Source organism: Equus quagga, chromosome 14, assembly GCF_021613505.1.
Source record: "Equus quagga isolate Etosha38 chromosome 14, UCLA_HA_Equagga_1.0, whole genome shotgun sequence".
Taxonomy (NCBI): domain Eukaryota; kingdom Metazoa; phylum Chordata; class Mammalia; order Perissodactyla; family Equidae; genus Equus; species Equus quagga.
The window spans coordinates 72,393,072-72,409,630 of record NC_060280.1 but is presented as its reverse complement, the minus strand read 5'-3'; the positions used below and the strand labels follow the sequence as shown (position 1 = coordinate 72,409,630).

Sequence of the window (16,559 nt, the reverse complement as noted above, 5' to 3'; positions counted from 1 at the left end):
GAGCTTGTAAATCAACAGATCCAGCTCTTCCTTTGGAGACAAAGAGTGAGAGTCACCTTCTATGCCTGTTCCTACAGATCATACCTGTGAAGTGAATGGCTGTGGAAAATGACTCCTTTGTGACTGAGTTTATCCTAATGGGTTTCAAAGACCAACCTGAACTCCAGCTGCCCCTGTTTTTTCTGTTTCTGGTGAACTATGTGATCACAGTGGTGGGTAATTGGAGCTTAATTAATCTAATATGTCTGAATTCGCACCTTCATACCCCCATGTACTTTTTCCTCTTCAATCTATCCTTTATTGATATCTGTTATTCATCTGTGTTTACACCCAAAATGCTAACTGGTTTTATTTCAGAGAGTAACTTCATATCCTTTACAGGATGCATGACTCAGCTATTTTTCTTATGCTTTTTTGTCAATGCTGAGTGCTATGTGTTGACAGCCATGGCCTATGATCGCTATGTGGCCATCTGTAAACCCCTGCTGTACACGGCCACCATGTCCCCTCAGATGTGTTCTATGCTGATGTCTGGCTCATATGTGATGGGGTTTGCTGGTGCCATGGTGCACACAGGGTGTATGATGAGGCTGATCTTTTGTGATTCCAACATCATCAACCATTACATGTGTGACATCTTCCCTCTCCTCCAACTCTCCTGTAGCAGCACATATGTCAATGAGCTTGTGATGTCTGGTATTGTGGGTACAATTGTTGTAGTATCTGGCCTCATTATCTTTATTTCTTATGCTTTGATTATTTTCAACATCCTTCACATCTCATCAACTAAAGGTTGGTTCAAAGCCTTCAGCACCTGTGGCTCCCACATAATAACGGTCAGTTTATTCTATGTATGTGGGTTGCTCACTCATGTCAAATCATCACCTGCTGGGTCTGTAGCCCAGGGAAAAGTTTTCTCAGTGTTTTGCACCAATGTGGTGCCCATGCTGAACCCTCTCATTTATAGCCTCAGGAACAAGGACGTCAAACTTGCTATGAAGGAAACTCTGAAGAGAATTATAAACTGAGCGGAACCATCTTTTCCTCCTTTTCTGTGTTTTTTTCCTTTTCTTCCTCTGCCTCAAATTCTTCCTTTTGTTTTTTTTTTCATTCTCTTCAGCTGTCTTTCCAAAGTTTTCTTGGTAAGATTTCTGCTCTAATATCTTTGCTTCTCTTGCCACATAATGTAGCTCTGTGGGCTTATTCTTGGATCCAAGAGCCATCCTCAGTGTTTAGTTGACTCTACCCCAGTTGGAGACAATGAGCTTATAAGCTTTCCTATCTACAGATAACACTACCTACTATTTTTTTTTTGATAGTATGTAAGCCATGATAAGCCATGCGTGGCATGCTGTCTGACCATTTAATTTCTTTCTTGCTTTTTTTGAAAGAATTACATAGACTCCTTTCCTGTTTCAAGGATTTTATTACTTGTAATTGCATTAAAACAGAGAAGGAATAACAAAACTGAGGACATGGTAGAGCTATAAAAAAATTCCTGAATATTTCAGCGTTAATTTTTAATTTTTTTAAAGATTGGCACCTGAGCTAACAACTGTTGCCAGTCTTCCTTTTTTTCTTTTCTGCTTTTTCTCCCTTAATCCCCCACCAATGCATAGTTGTATATTTTAGTTGTGGTTCCTTCTTTTTATGGCATTCAGTGTTATTTCTAGCAGTGCTTCCTGTTTTGGATTTTCCATCTCACATACGTAAAGGAATTGAATACCTTGTTGAACCAAGGGTTTTTCTTTTATTCTTGAGGATGCTTGAGAATGAATGAGCCACATTATTCTGCCCACCTTTCCCAATTCCCTCCAATAATGATTGCCTCTATTTATTGCATTGATCTATTGATATTTTGTCATGAATAGAATTGAAATTGTCACCAACTTGTCTTTGTATCTGTGGATTGTGATTGTGATTAAAAGTTACACAATAATATTCTTGGCTACAGAATAGAGTCCCACATGTAATGTCAAGATTCTTTGTTTTCCTAACTCTGTCATAAGGGTTCCTCTTTGCAGAGGAAGGTCTGTTTTCCAGCCTCCAAACTTCAAAAGTATATGGCAGAAACTTTGTCCTATTGGGATTATTCTTTCAATATGTGAATATGACTTCTCCCTTTTGTCTCTTAGAATAAAGATTAAACATGTGGTCCATACAGTGTCCCACAATTTTTACAAATCGTATTAAAAGATAATTTTCCTTATTGTGTTCTTTAGATAAGGAAATAATTAAGTGACTTGCTCAAGATCACACAGCTAATGATGCAGAGCCCAGTTTTTCAAACTACTCTTCATCCTGCAAAGAAATGGAAGAAAAGAAAGAATTTTGAAGGAAGAGAGAGACATTCTGAGGATTTGCTTCAGAATGAGCTTGATAGTGGGAGTTTTCGTGGGAATGTTGGCCTCAACTAAGATGCCTGTTGCAGAGAAATGGTCGACAAGGTGTGATGCCAAACTAGAAAAATGCACCTGCCCCTAGAGCAGTTTGATTTAAGGTGGGGTAGACAAGATAAATTACACTGAAATATTTTATCGCAATGTTTGTATAATAGTGACCATTTCCTGGCATAGTGAGACTGAGGAGTTTGGGGACAAGCCTCCCTCATGAGGCATGTCACAATTTTCATTGTAGTACATTTGCTTTAAGAAGCCTATTAAATATTGTGCTATCAGTTGTAAACAAAAAAAAAAGTTGCTATTACTAGAAAATCAATAGAAAACAAGACTCTACAACTTTTTCTTAATTTTGTGTGTTACACACAAGATAAACTGTCCACTGTCCATTACCACTCTCAGTAAGTTTAGGGCAAGACATCCCTCAGAGGATATATCCCTGTCTGGGGATGTAGTTAATTGTCTCTGTGATTTTTATGGTTATACAAAGATACCATTAGTTTTGGAAAGTTCTAAAGCATCAGTTTATAAGAATAGCCTTATGAGATAACTGTTCCAGTTAAGAACTTCACTTAAATCTGATTAAAATTACTGCTTTAGAGCAGATAATCAGCTAATAATATTTATTATAATACTTATCTTACTGCCATAATTTTGTTTAAAATTTTTATACCACAAGTAGAATATGAATACCTAGTATCTACTTCTATCCTTCTTTTGTCTACATCCACTAAAGTGCTTGGTTAAACAGATAGCTTAAAACTGTTTGGTTTGAATTTTACTCTAAAAGAGATGTGTTTAGGAGTTCACATGCTATAATAAAGACATAGGGTAAGATACATAATATACGTGTCTATAAATCCTTGGTACTTAAAGAAAAGAGTAAAATGTGAATCACAGGCATTTCACACAACTTGTGGTCTGAGTATTATATGCGGGCATCAGCACTCCCTGGTGGAGTCTGAATCAGCAGGCAGCCTGGCTCAATTCTGTGAATTCAACAGTCTCATTTTACAGATAGAATTTCTTGTGCTGACCTGTCAAATTTAATTGACTTACTTTATAATTAAATAAACCTTTTATAATATGTATAAGTAAAATTGTTTAAATTCAAGCCTAGTGTTTTTTAAATTATTAAAATTTAATTAATAAAATAAGTAAACTCAATGTAAAATAATTTCAGAATATGTAAGCTTATTTTACAACTATTGCATGTTTGGAAATTTTGTATGTGTAATTTGGTGAATTTCTTAAAGACATGGATATTGTCACCTACATCTTTCCTATTCTACCATATTTACTCCACAAACAATTTAAATCTGAAAAATTTTGATTTAGTTACATTCAAACCATATTAACACATGTTGAAATCATATCAAATGTATAAACTTAATTACATTATTTATAATTTGCCTTAAGTATGATAAGTAACATTAACTTGAAATGGAAATATCCCAGAGTTTATCTTTGAAGGAAAAATCGTATGTTAGAAATTTTAGAAATGTATTATTTTGGTGCTCATGGAATGGTGCCTGTTTATCAACCAAGTTCCTTTCATCACCTAAAGGAATTGAAACGTTATTAGGTCTTTGATTTGCAATAGAATAGAGGCTGACTCATTAATGGAAAAGTTTTTAGATTATTTCTCATTCAATCATAAAAATTTGGACTGAGTTTTCTAACCACTGCATAGCAGACAGCATGGAAAATGGATCACAGGATAAGGTACTGAACCCAAGCCCGTGAAATTTGGCCTTGTCCAGTTGGGGTTTCAGCCTGAGTGCTCTAACTGATTGTAGTCTAGAAAGGAGCTCCTGGGAGGTCAGGAGTAAAGGAGGTTTGATGTGATCCACTCCCATGTCTTTGGCAAGCATCAAGAACAATGAGACAAAATGGCACTCACTGCTCCATTTAAAAAGCCCAACTGAAGAGGTGCTCCACCACCTTGTCACCAGCTACAGCAGCCATGTGCAGAGGGAACAATGCCCATTGTGGACAAGAAGCCCATGGGGATGCTGGAGGAGTGTGTATTTCAGGTGCTCAAGGGGTAAAGTGGTCACCCATCCATCTGCAGTCTGTGGTGATGTGAGGCCAGGTATTGAATCCTGAATCTTTTCCAGGCAGAAGACTCAGTCTCTGTCTCCTCATTTCCTATACTTTGTCCATTTCCAGCTATGTATCCTCTTAGTAACATCTAAGCTGGTATGATTGCTCTAACAATGCGCAAGCCTTCTGCAAATTAGGGCTTCTTTGTTATTTCGAAGTATTTAAAAGGAAAAAGTGAAATTGGTTCTAAGTTGGTTTTACATTAAATTTATCAATGAAAGAAAAAAGCTCTTAAAGTGTTTGAATGATTTCAATTGTATATTTGGGATGGCTTAAAAATGATTTAAATCTCTGTGTCACTTACTTTTACACTCAATATATTTTGTTGTGGTCATTGAAAAAGATTATGTTTATAATTATTAAGAATCCTTGATTGGGGGCTGGCTCCGTGGCCAAGTGGTTAAGTTCTCGTGCTCCAGTGCAGGTGGCCCAGTGTTTCGTTGGTTTGAGTCCTGGGTGTGGACATGGCACTGCTCATCAAACCACGCTGAGGCAGTGTCCCACATGCCGCAACTAGAAGGACCCACAACAAAGGATATACAACTATGTACCGGGGGGCTTTGGGGAGAAAAGGAAAAAAATAAAATCTTAAAAAAAAAAAGAATCCTTCATTGTAATTGCTGTTTAATTCACAAAATCTGATAGAAAAAATATGTTCCAGAAGGAAGCAAATGTTTTCATTAAGGATTATGAAAATATTTTAATGGAAATATTATCTAAGAAATAAAATCAAATCATAATAATTCTGTTTTAATTGTAAGTCTATTTTGAGTTTTAAATAATTACATTACTATGGTATATATTGAAAACACTTCTTTTTCTTATTTTACCATCAAACATAACATGTACTGAAAAGATCACAGAACATTCATTTATAGCATAATAAATAAAAAAAAAAATCAATGTAATCTCTACCCAGGTAATAAAATATTGCCAGAGTAGTTTATTCAGTATTTATAGATGCATTTGTCCCCAAGTTGGTGTTTAGAGCCTTAAAACCTAGATCAGGGGCTGGCCTGGTGGCACAGTGGTTAAGTTCCCATATTCTGCTTTGGTGGCCTGGGGTTCACCAGTTGGCATCCCAGGTGCAGACATGGCACTGCTAGGCAAGCCATGCTGTGGCAGGCGTCCCACATATAAAGTAGAGGAAGATGGCCACGGATGTTAGCTCAGGGCCAGTCTTCCTCGGCAAAAGGAGGAGGATTGGTGGCAGATGTTAGCTCAGGGCTACCATGTACTCTGCACTATATATAGCATAATAATATTTTTAGAAAATTATTTATGTAATACCTGCTATGTACTCTGCAGTATATATAGCATGATGAGAAAAGCAGTAAAATAGATAGAAGAGACATTTGTCCTTATGGAACTTATAGTTTCTAGAGGAACGCAGAATTAAAGGGCAAAAATGTCTAATAAGTGTTAGAATGGAGAATATATTGGAAGCTTTGAGAACGCAAATGATGACAGGTGATTTTGATTGACTGTTTACCATATACCAGGCACTGTTCTACTCATTTTACTTACAATCTTTCATTCAATCATCATAACAACCCACTGAAACAGAAATTATTTTTACCATTCTTATTTCACAAAGATGAAGCAGTGGAAGAAAGATTAAGTAATTTGATCAAGGTATTATGGTTAGTTTGAGTGGAAGTAGGATTCACACACACACTCTCTAACTCCATACCCCCATTCTTGTTTATAATGAGAAGAAATAAAGATCTCAGTTATTGAAATGTTACATATAAGTTCCCTGCAAAATAGTCAGGTAGAAATTTCTGGTAGGTTTTAAAAATTTTGACTCTAGAAGGGATACAAGACATTTAAATTATCTCAGATATAGCCCTTGGACAAAAAATGGTTGAAGTGAGATACTGCAATTCTTGAAAAATTACAGAAAGAGAAATGAAGAATCCTGGAGATAGAACCATTGCAGAGAACTTTTCATTTAGGACAAGAGAAGAAGAGGAAAAGGAACAATTCAATATATTTTCTTTAGTAAAGAAGACGAGAGGGAGACAAGAATTTATTTTAGATCTGTCTTGAGAGATTTATAATCCCTGGAGTGACAGGAAAACTTGAGTAAAATATAGAGTCCATAAGGAATTAAAGAGAGATCATAGTTTAGGATGTAAAAACAATCCCCTTAATTCCCTTTTACACATAGAATCTATTCCCTGGGGAAGAGACTGAGGAAGCTTCTACTCTGTTTATAACCAACTGCATTCTATCATTAAACTCACATTCATTCATCTGCATCTTTTCAAGTGGGAAGTGCTACAATAGTAAAAACTTTTTATTTTTCCCTTCAGCTTGAAAGGTCTCAAAGTCACATTCAGAAATTGTTCTCTGTGGTTCAGAAATATTTCCTGAGCATATATGAAATTACATCTATTGCAATATCCTCTTAGAGTCAAAGTATCCAAAGCTTCAGAGCCTGAAATTGCCCTTCCAGGACCATAGGAGTAAATAATAATGATGAGGAAACACTAAGATTTTCTGGCCTAAGGGTGATGAGTTTCTAAATTCTATTTTTATGAATGTCCCTTTATTAGTGAGATGAAATTTCAAAGATCTAAGATTTGACACTTTCTTTCCCATTTTGTGCAATTCTGAGACTCAAGTGAGACTGGAGGAAGAATCTGTTCCAGGGGAGAGCAGAGAATGTTCAAAGACATTAAGGGGCTCAGAGGGTGCAGTTTCTCAGTCAGTGAGTTCCCTCTCCATGGGTGGTACTCTGACTTTCCTACATTTATGGCTTTTACTCTGTGAAGTGGGGCAGTGACTTAACCTCTCCTAGACTCTGTTCCCTTAGACTAGGAGTAGAGACAATCTTTCAATTTCCACCCATCAAATCTCATCTGCATTAGAGCCTGCACCAGGTTGTTGGGGTTGCTGCCTCCAAACTTCACTGGTGAGGAAAGGATTCACATGAATAAAGAAATGTTGAGATGAGATTAGGAAAATTTTGCTCTGATACTTCCTTCTTCACGTTACTCTCGTATTTTTCAGCAGCTATGTTTGCATATGGCAGCACTGGCCTTCTCTCTGTAGGGTATCTTAATGCTATTCTTTACTACATTTAGCTTATAAATGCTCTAAAAAAGGAAAATTAGTATCACTCATTATCATGATATTAGTAAAGGCAGAATTTATTTGTCTAGATTGGGGTAGTCTCAGATATTCCCAGCACATATTTCCTTTTGTAGGACAAGGTATTGTGGGAAGAGCTGAGTTTTCCTCTAATGTAACCCATTTTTCCTGTACTCACAGATCCACCTTGAAGGAGAATGGCTCTTGAAAATGACTCTTTTTGAGACTGAATTAATTCTTTTGGGATTAATGGACCAACCAGATCTGCAAGTCCCCTTGTTCTTCCTGTTTCTAATAATGTATATGGTCACTGTGTTGGGAAATACGGGTTTGATAACTCTAATTGGGCTGAATTCACACTTACACACTCCCATGTACTTTTTTCTATTTAATTTGTCTTTAATATCTCTGTTACTCTTTTGTGATAACACAGAAAATTACACTGATTAACTTCAAATCCAAGAAGATCTCCTATATGGGGTACAGGACCCAGCTCTACTTTTTCAGTTTTTTCATCATTTCTGAATGCTGTGTGATGACATCAATGGCCTATGATTGCTATGTGGCCATCTGTAATCCATTTTTGTATAACATTGTCTTGTCTTCTAAAGTGTGTTCCAGCCTTATGCTTGGTTCATACTGGATGGCATTTTCTGGAGCCGTGGCACACACCAGATGCATGCTGGGACTCACCTTCTGTGATACAAACACCATCACCCATTATTTATGGGATGTCTTCCCTCTGCTCCATCTCTTGTACACAAGCACCTATGTCAATGAGCTGGTAGTATGCACTTCAGTGGGCATCAACATCATTGTACTGAGTCTCACCATCTTTACTTCTTATGTTTTCATCATCTCAAGCATCATCCTCATCTCTTCCAATGAGGGCAGGTCCAAAGCCTTCAGCACCTGCAGTTCCCATATAACTGCTGTTTCTTTCTTCTGTGGATCAGGGGTATTTGTTTATCTCAAATCATCTTATGCTGGTTCTATGGATGAAGGGAAAATCTGCTCTGTCTTTTATACTGATATGATTTCCAGAATGAACCTTTTAATCTACAGTTTGAGGAACAAAGATGTCAAAAAGGCTCCAAGATAACGCTGCATAGGAGAAAGCTCTGATCAGCAACAGTGTCTCTGGACATGTCATTATAGGACTCGTAGGTTCTGTGTGTTTTTTTACAACAGCTTAAGTGGAAGACTTCTTATCCTGTATCCTTGTTACTGTGGTGACAGAAACTTGAAGCTTCTCTCAATTTGTTCCCAATTTTTCTGTAGTAGCTCTTCCTCACCATCTTACAATTGCTTCTCCTTGTCACCATTTTACCTGCGTAAGACTAATATTAAAGAAAAAGATTATCTATTTTTTTCCCATTGTCTCTGGAATTTGTTTTCCTCTTCTGGATAAAGATAAATGGTTTTGCAAATGACCAAGTAAAGTAACACTAGGGTGATATTGTGCCATTGGGGGGTTTCTATCTGCCTCTTATAATGTGCTATTGGAATCAGGATCAGATGCTCTGTGTCTGCTCCTATCTTTATATCCTCCACTGGTCAGGAATGTGCCCCCTTTAAATGAAAGTGTTTCATGGAAACAGCAGGTTCTGTAAAGTCTATAAAATGTAATTAACTTTCTGGTGTAAACATGATGCATTAGCTTCTTTTGTCAGACATTTCATATTTCCCTTTGTAAATTTGAAACCAACATATAATAGATTGTTACTGTGTATTTATTGCATAGACATGGTACTAAGGCTCAGGGAAGTTAATGATTGAAGTCATATAACTTCTTATTATAAAACTTGGATAAACTGTTAGCCTACTGATGTCCAGTCTACTAGTCTTTCAAGCATACTTTTCATCTACTTCATCTTACTATTTTTCTCACATGAAATGTGAGAAAACTTTTCTATTTTTAAAGTTGACTGTGCTTTGCTGGATTATACACAATTGTCTCTCAGCATGAAAGTTTTAATTTTCTGATTTAGAAAAATGGTTTGATGGTTCTTTTTCTTATAAAAGAAAAGTTTATTGAACTAAGATAGTTGAGAGATGATTGGCTGAAATAGGGAGCTGACTTTTTCTGAAAAATGAAATGAAAATTAGAATTTTTGCAACTACTTGTAATTGAGAGAGTAGCTCATGGGAGAGGAAGGAGCCCAGCAACAGATCACAAGGTCAGGACTCAAAATACACACGGCCAATAAACAAGAATTCCCCTGTAAAGAAAGGATCATGAAATAGCAATTCAATCTGAATTTGCTTCCAGTTCTTCAGATACAGTAATTATCCTTAGCTATCCATAAAGGTTTGATAAAATTTATAGTGCACAATGACCTACATTAATTGTGCTTTGGGTATTGAAGCCAAAATCGGTGACCACATTTGGAGGGAACCAAGGAGAGAGAGGACAGCAACTTCAGGAGATAAAATAATGTGTGATAAGGAAAACTCAAGTTAGGATGAGTAATTTTAAAAAGTAAATGAAGGGAAAAAGAAAGCTCTTTCTATGACTCTCATCTCCTTTCTGGATGGCCTTAAAAATATCATGGAGATCACAGGATTACTCTGGATAGGATAAAATCTTAAGTTATTTGGGCTGCCCCGTGGCACAGCAGTTAAGTGCACATGTTCCCCTTCTCAGCGGCCCTGGGTTCGCCCGTTTGGATCTGGGTGCAGACATGACACCGCTTGGCAAAAAGCCATGTTGTAGTAGGCGTCTCACATATAAAGTAGAGAAAGATGGGCATGGATGTTAGCTCAGGACCAGTCTTCCTCAGCAAAAAGAGGAGGATTGGCAGTAGTTAGCTCAGGGCTAATCTTCCTCAAAAAAAATCTTACGTTATTTGATATTAGAAAAAATTAAACCCACAGCACTGGAGAACCTGGGACTAAGTAAATCTCTCCGGTTTCTATTGAGTCCCTATGCAACTTTCTTGTGTATTTTAAGATGAAAAAGCCTCAAACTGCAGCTGGGAGAACAATAACAACTTGAAAGGAACATTTGGTGAATAAATGAAATTGTTATGATTTCTTTTCTGTAATAGGATGTTGGATTATTTTTCTTTTGACAAAGATAAAAAGACAGCTACCCTAAAAGTCCTTCATCCTTAATCAAGTGATAATTTAAAAATTTCTAAGATAACTTTAATATTTATTTTTCCAGTTTTATAATTTTCCCAAAATTTAGGTATTGTGAAATTTAACATAACTGATTTGTTGGCTTGTTTGTTTTTTACGTGTTTGGCATTGCTAAATTTTTGACTTATGGTTTTAAATGACCACTCATAACACATCCCCTGATCTCAAAATCAACATGCTTGATTTCCACTTCAGTTCTATTTATATAAAATAGTTCTTCTTGGCTGGAGTTTTCCCTTTGCTTTTCTTTTGTATAATGTCTGATAAATAACAATAATTTTGAGAAAATTATTTTCCTTATTGGAAAAGTGTATGTCTATAAGTATATAATATGTGCGTTATCTGGGAATCCTTGTAGACATTGCAGAGGTGCATCCATTCTGTTACATATTTTATCACTATTTGAGGTGGCCAAAAGTGTGTGTTAAATCTCACTAATCTTTTCCTCTCTCTTTCTCTCTCTCTCTCACACACACACACACAAAGTGTTTTGTACCTATAAGTGCCTAGCAATGTGTAGCATTGGGCTATATTTCACAAACATAAATACGTCATGGTAGGAGAAAGATGTAAATGTAGCTTTTCATTATACAACAGAGTAGAGCTGCACGCTACGTATAGATGGATTCTAAATTGTCTGTGAGGTTATAATTATATCTTAATTTTTTTGTTGTATTAATGTCCATGTTGGGGACATTATGGATTTTTCTCTAAGTCTGGCATAGTTTGTTTTTCTCTCAAGCATCAGGACATTTCAGTGTATTATCAGCTGAGCACTAGATGAAGTAGTTCATTTATATGCAGGGCTTTCTTGTCCAAAACATGTTCCTTTAAACAGTAAAAGCACACTCAAGTGTGGGGACATTTTAGATTCTGAGACAGAGATTCTCGTCTTAGTGAGTAGGAGGGCTGGTAGAATCACCTGGGTTGTTTCAAGTCTGTCTCTGACATTGAGTAAAATTAAACCACTTTAATATTAACGTAGAGATTACTATAAATACAAGTATTAATATAATATCAATATTATACTACAAGTTTTATAATTACTCTTATCATGTCTCTGTTTGTTCTGCAATGTCATATCTGTCAGTGTATGTATTCTCCAGGAAAGTAATACTAGAAACCCAGGAGAAGGAATCTTAGTTCTCATTTAACAGATGATGAACCTGATACTCAGATGTGTTCATGGTTTGCTCCAAATCGTAACATTTTGGTTATTAATCTGAGATTAGCATTTGGGTGTTTTGATTCTAAATCTATCAGGATATTTTAATTAGTATTATACAAAATTTACCATAATTTTAAGTATCAGTGAAACAACGGTTTCAGTGAGTTAAAAAAAAAATGTGAAGACAAAAGCAAATGCTAAAATAAGAAAAATGTCAAGAAAGTTACTTTTCCCATTTTCTGTTTGACAGCTCTATTCTCTAATTTAGAATATGCGAATATGTTCTTGTTTTATATTGGCCTATACAATAAATGGAAATACATAAGGATAGACTATAATGATCATTTCCATATTCTCTTCCTCCTTTTGCTGGCTGGATGCAAATAACCATGAGGCCCTACCCTAGTGATGAAGGTGTAAAGAAAAGCTAGACATTGATTGCAACAGAGTCAAGATGGAGAATGTAAGAATTAATGGATCTACTACCAAATACCAGCACCTAGAGGGCTCTGGGGTGCTGGCAATATTCTATTTTGGATTTGCATGCTTGTTACAAGCTATTTATTTTATATAATGTTTGAAGTATATTTTGTAGACTTTTATATGTATTTATGTTAAATTTCACAGTAAATAAAGATTATAAGACTGCTTATACCTATACTTAAATTAAATGTTAAACTAATCTCTAAGGAAAGACAGAGAATAAAAGCCCAAGTACACAGTCTTCCTAGTACAGAATGACCCACACAGAAGAGACCAACAGAGATAGAGTAATGTACAAAGTAATCTAGATCAGACCTGTCCAGGGCAGAAATAACCTCTTAATCACACTGAATGAAGAATTTCCACCAGAATCTGTGCGAGGAAGTAGGCCAGTGTACAATCCCATTGTATAGATTGTAGTAGGTTATATGTCATTATTATTACTTAGGTGAATGTAAAGATGGTATAGTTCTCATTCTACATTATATAATTTCATTTTCTTCACCTTTTTTACTTTCTTCACAATGTCTTACCTTGAAGAACTTCTTCAGGTGTCATTTTTGATATCTGTGATGAAAAGTATTTGAAACATAAAAATGTGGAAATATTAGGCATGGTGAAAGTACTGTGTGTCAGTCATCAGAGGAATTATAAAACATAATGATTGAATCAGAACCAGATATTACAGTTGTAATTCAGGTTTAGAGATGACTCAGCAATAAGTAAATTTCTGTTGAGTCCTATAATACTGGGTTAGAGTATTTATATCTCACCTTGCTGAATAAACATTGTTCCTGGAAATCAGGATAGACCACCATCTAAAGTCAGGCTGGCTAACATAAGTAAAGTGGAAAGTAAATAAGTAGTTGAAACTTGATTTTGGTATGTAAATATTCATAGGGCAATTATTGTGAGATTTATCTTTCTATATATAGGTCACAGAAAATTGGAAGTTACCAGGATTTGGGAATTTTTCAGCCTCTTGCCAGGCCTCTCACCTTTGTGTTAGTCCAACTCACTTTCTTTGCTTTTAGTGGCCTCTCAGATCCAGAGTGTGCTAAGTCTCATGAGTACTCTAAACCAAGTAAGACTAAAACCAATTCCTTGGCCCACCTCCATATAAACTGGGTTATTCATGCATGGTACAAATTTCTCCTTCACAAAGGAGAAGCAGAAGAACAGGGTTTTCAATTCCCAACTCTCTACTGAGCCAGGGGATGGGCTACGACAACTTCCAGCCCAAACCACCATCTTTGCTCTCTCTCACCCTGGGCAGCTGAAGTATGCTATGTCCTGTGTCTCTCAAATTTAGGAGACAGGCTATGCAGAAGGAAGTCTTCTGGGCAGCCCCCCAAAATGTCCATGGATTGGCTGCATAGTGCCCTTCTTCCCCTTCCCAGGAAGAAGCTCAGTTATGGGAGATTTTGCCTGAAGCACAAAGATGGATTTAAAACAAGAGGATACGTTGACTTTCTCTGTTTCAATATGACTGGTTCCTGCTTGAACTGGGTGCAGGACCCTCTTAACTAGTATCTGGATTTCTTACAAAGGAAATTTGTACACGAATCCTTTTTTAATCAGTGGTTCACTAGGGTAGGTGGGTCTAGGGCTTCCTCTTGTGCCATCTTGCTGAATGGGAAATGAGAGTTCAGTTTTGACTCTTCCTTGGGCGATGTACAATCGCTACAGTGAAGGGAAAACTTGAGTCAGCTTTTGGGTCCCTAAGGAACTAAAGACAGATGTGGTCCTGCATGTAATCACAGTCCCCTAGTACCCTATTACATCTAGAAGCTGTTCCCTGGGGAAGAGATTGAGCAAGCTTCTGCAGTGTTTATAACTGAATGCATTATATTACTACACTCACACTTAATCCTTTGTGTCTTTTCGAGTAGTAAAAATGGCAATCAAAAAGATTGCTTAAAATTGTCTACTGCTTGAGAAGACTGAAAATCGTAACGAGAAATTATGATCTACAGTTCTGAAAGATTTCCAGGGCAAATCAGAAATTAATCATGGACTGCATCCACTTAGAACTGAAGGAAGCAAACTGCAGAGCTTTAAGTTGCCCTTCCATGACCATGGGGGTAATTACAATGATAAGGAAACACGAAGGTTTTCTGGCCTAAGAAGGTTGAATTTTTGAATTCCATTTATATTACTGTTCCTGCCTTTGAGATGGAAGTCCAAGGATCTAAGATATGGTACTTTCTTTCCTGTATTTGTAGTCCTGAGTGTCAAGTGAAATTGGTAAAAGTACCTCTTGAGGGGGCCACAGGAATAATTAGGGGTATTAGTGGCATCAAAGGACGTATTATATCAATTGGTACGTTCCCTCTGCATGGACGGAACTCTCATGCTTCTAGGTTTATGGCTATTGCTCTGTGGCATGAGGAAGTAAGTAACTTAACATCTCCTAGATTTGGGTCTCTTGATTTTGGATTAGAAACATTGCTTTCATTTCCACCCCATCAAGTCTAATATGTATTAGTGGCCGGCACCAAGTAGCTAGAGTTGCTGACTAGAATATTATTGGTGAGGGGAAGATTCAAGTGAATAAAGAAATGATTGACAAGAGAAGGATGATTCTGACCAAGTAGAAGCTTCTTCTCCCTTTTCCTTTGGTTTTCCCAGCAGTCATTATTGTATGGAAGAAGCAGCCTTCACGCTGCAGGTGAAGTTTTTGTGCCCTTTGCTTTATTTAGCTAATAAAGACTCTAATAAAGGAAAGTTTTTGTCACTCAGTCTCACGATAATGGTAAAACAATTTCTATGGGTCAAGTTTGAGCTGGCCTCAGACTTTCCCAGCACATACTCCATTCTTGTGATAGGACATGTTTCAGGAAGAGTTGATTTGTTCTCTGTATAACTTTTTCCTCTTCTGTCCACAGATTCCCTTAGAAAAGAATGGCTCCTGGAAATGGTTCTTTTGTGACAGAATTCATTTTGGTGGGATTAACAGATCATCCTGTTCTTCAACTCCCCCTTTTCTTCCTGTTTCTAATAATGTATATGGTCACTGTGTTAGGAAACTTGGGCTTGATAATTTTAATTGGGCTGAGTTCACACCTACGTACCCCCATGTACTTTTTCCTCTTTAATTTGTCTTTCATAGATTTCTTTTATTCTTCTGTTTTTACACCCAAAATGCTGATTAACTTCATATCCAAGAAGAATATTATTTCCTACACTGGCTGCATGGCCCAGTTTTACTTTTTGAGTTTTTTTGGTATTTCTGAATGCTATGTGCTGACAGCAATGGCATATGATCGCTATGTGGCCATCTGTAAACCACTTTTTTATAACATTGCCATGTCCCCTAAAGTGTGTTCCAGCCTTATGCTTGGTTCATACTTAATGGCATTTTCTGGTGCCATGGCTCACACTGGATGCATGCTAAGACTGACCTTCTGTGATGCAAACACCGTCAACCATTATTTCTGTGACTTTCTCCCTCTGCTTCAGCTCTCCTGCACAAGCACCTATGTCAATGAGCTGGTTGTTTTTATTGTGGTGGGCATCAACGTCATTGTGCCCAGTCTCACCATCTTTATCTCTTATGGTTTCATTCTCTCCAGCATCCTCCGCGTCAGCTCCACAGAGGGCAGGTCCAAAGCCTTCAGTACCTGCAGTTCCCACATAATTGCTGTTTCTCTGTTCTTTGGATCAAGTGCATTTACGTATCTCAAACCATCTTCTTCTGTGTCTATGGATGAGGGAAAAATCTCTTCTGTCTTTTACACCAATACAGTTCCCTTGATGAACCCCTTAATTTATAGCTTGAGGAATAAAGATGTTAAACTTGCTCTGAGAAAAATTCTGAGTAGGAGAAAGTTTTGATCAAAAACTCTGTATATGCATGTAGTTACAGGACAAAGGGATTCTGTATGTCTAATTAAAATATTTTTATGGGTAGCTTTTTAATCTTATTTTTCACTTAACATGGTAAAGGAAATTTGAGTCTTGTCTCACAATTTATTTCCAGTCTTTATTGAACAGGTCCTCTATTTTTGCTCACCGTTTCCATGGTATCCTCTCCACCATTTTTCCTGTTTAGTAATAATGTTAAATATGAAATATACTATCTCTTTTTTTTACTTGTCATTTTGAACTTCATTTTTCCTGTAGAAAAATGTGAGTGATCTTCTAATAATCTAATTAGG

At 36.7% G+C, this 16,559-nt stretch overlaps 3 protein-coding genes across 3 annotated transcripts; all 3 read left to right on the top strand.

Annotated features, from left to right (window-relative positions):
- Positions 1 to 71: 71 nt before the first annotated feature.
- On the top strand, positions 72 to 1,028 carry LOC124225181 (olfactory receptor 143-like). The gene has a single exon (XM_046637669.1). The coding sequence runs from the start codon at positions 96 to 98 to the stop codon at positions 1,026 to 1,028; it is 933 nt and encodes a 310-aa protein (XP_046493625.1). The 5' UTR covers positions 72 to 95.
- Positions 1,029 to 4,381: 3,353 nt separating this feature from the next.
- Positions 4,382 to 8,967, top strand: LOC124225604 (olfactory receptor 8B3-like; the record flags this gene model as incomplete). The annotated part of the gene is given in 4 exon segments (XM_046638259.1): positions 4,382 to 4,435; positions 7,785 to 8,014; positions 8,016 to 8,696; positions 8,934 to 8,967. Coding segments are annotated over 4 exon segments (999 nt in total), but the record flags the coding sequence as incomplete, so codon positions are not given.
- Positions 8,968 to 15,303: 6,336 nt separating this feature from the next.
- Positions 15,304 to 16,236, top strand: LOC124225088 (olfactory receptor 8B3-like). Its single transcript, XM_046637501.1, has one exon. The coding sequence runs from the start codon at positions 15,304 to 15,306 to the stop codon at positions 16,234 to 16,236; it is 933 nt and encodes a 310-aa protein (XP_046493457.1).
- The last annotated feature ends 323 nt before the right edge of the window (positions 16,237 to 16,559 follow it).

Excerpts from the sequence above, each read along its gene's own strand:
- LOC124225181 (XM_046637669.1), top strand. The coding sequence starts at position 96 with ATGGCTGTGGAAAATGACTCCTTTGTGACTGAGTTTATCCTAATGGGT.
- LOC124225088 (XM_046637501.1), top strand. The coding sequence starts at position 15,304 with ATGGCTCCTGGAAATGGTTCTTTTGTGACAGAATTCATTTTGGTGGGA.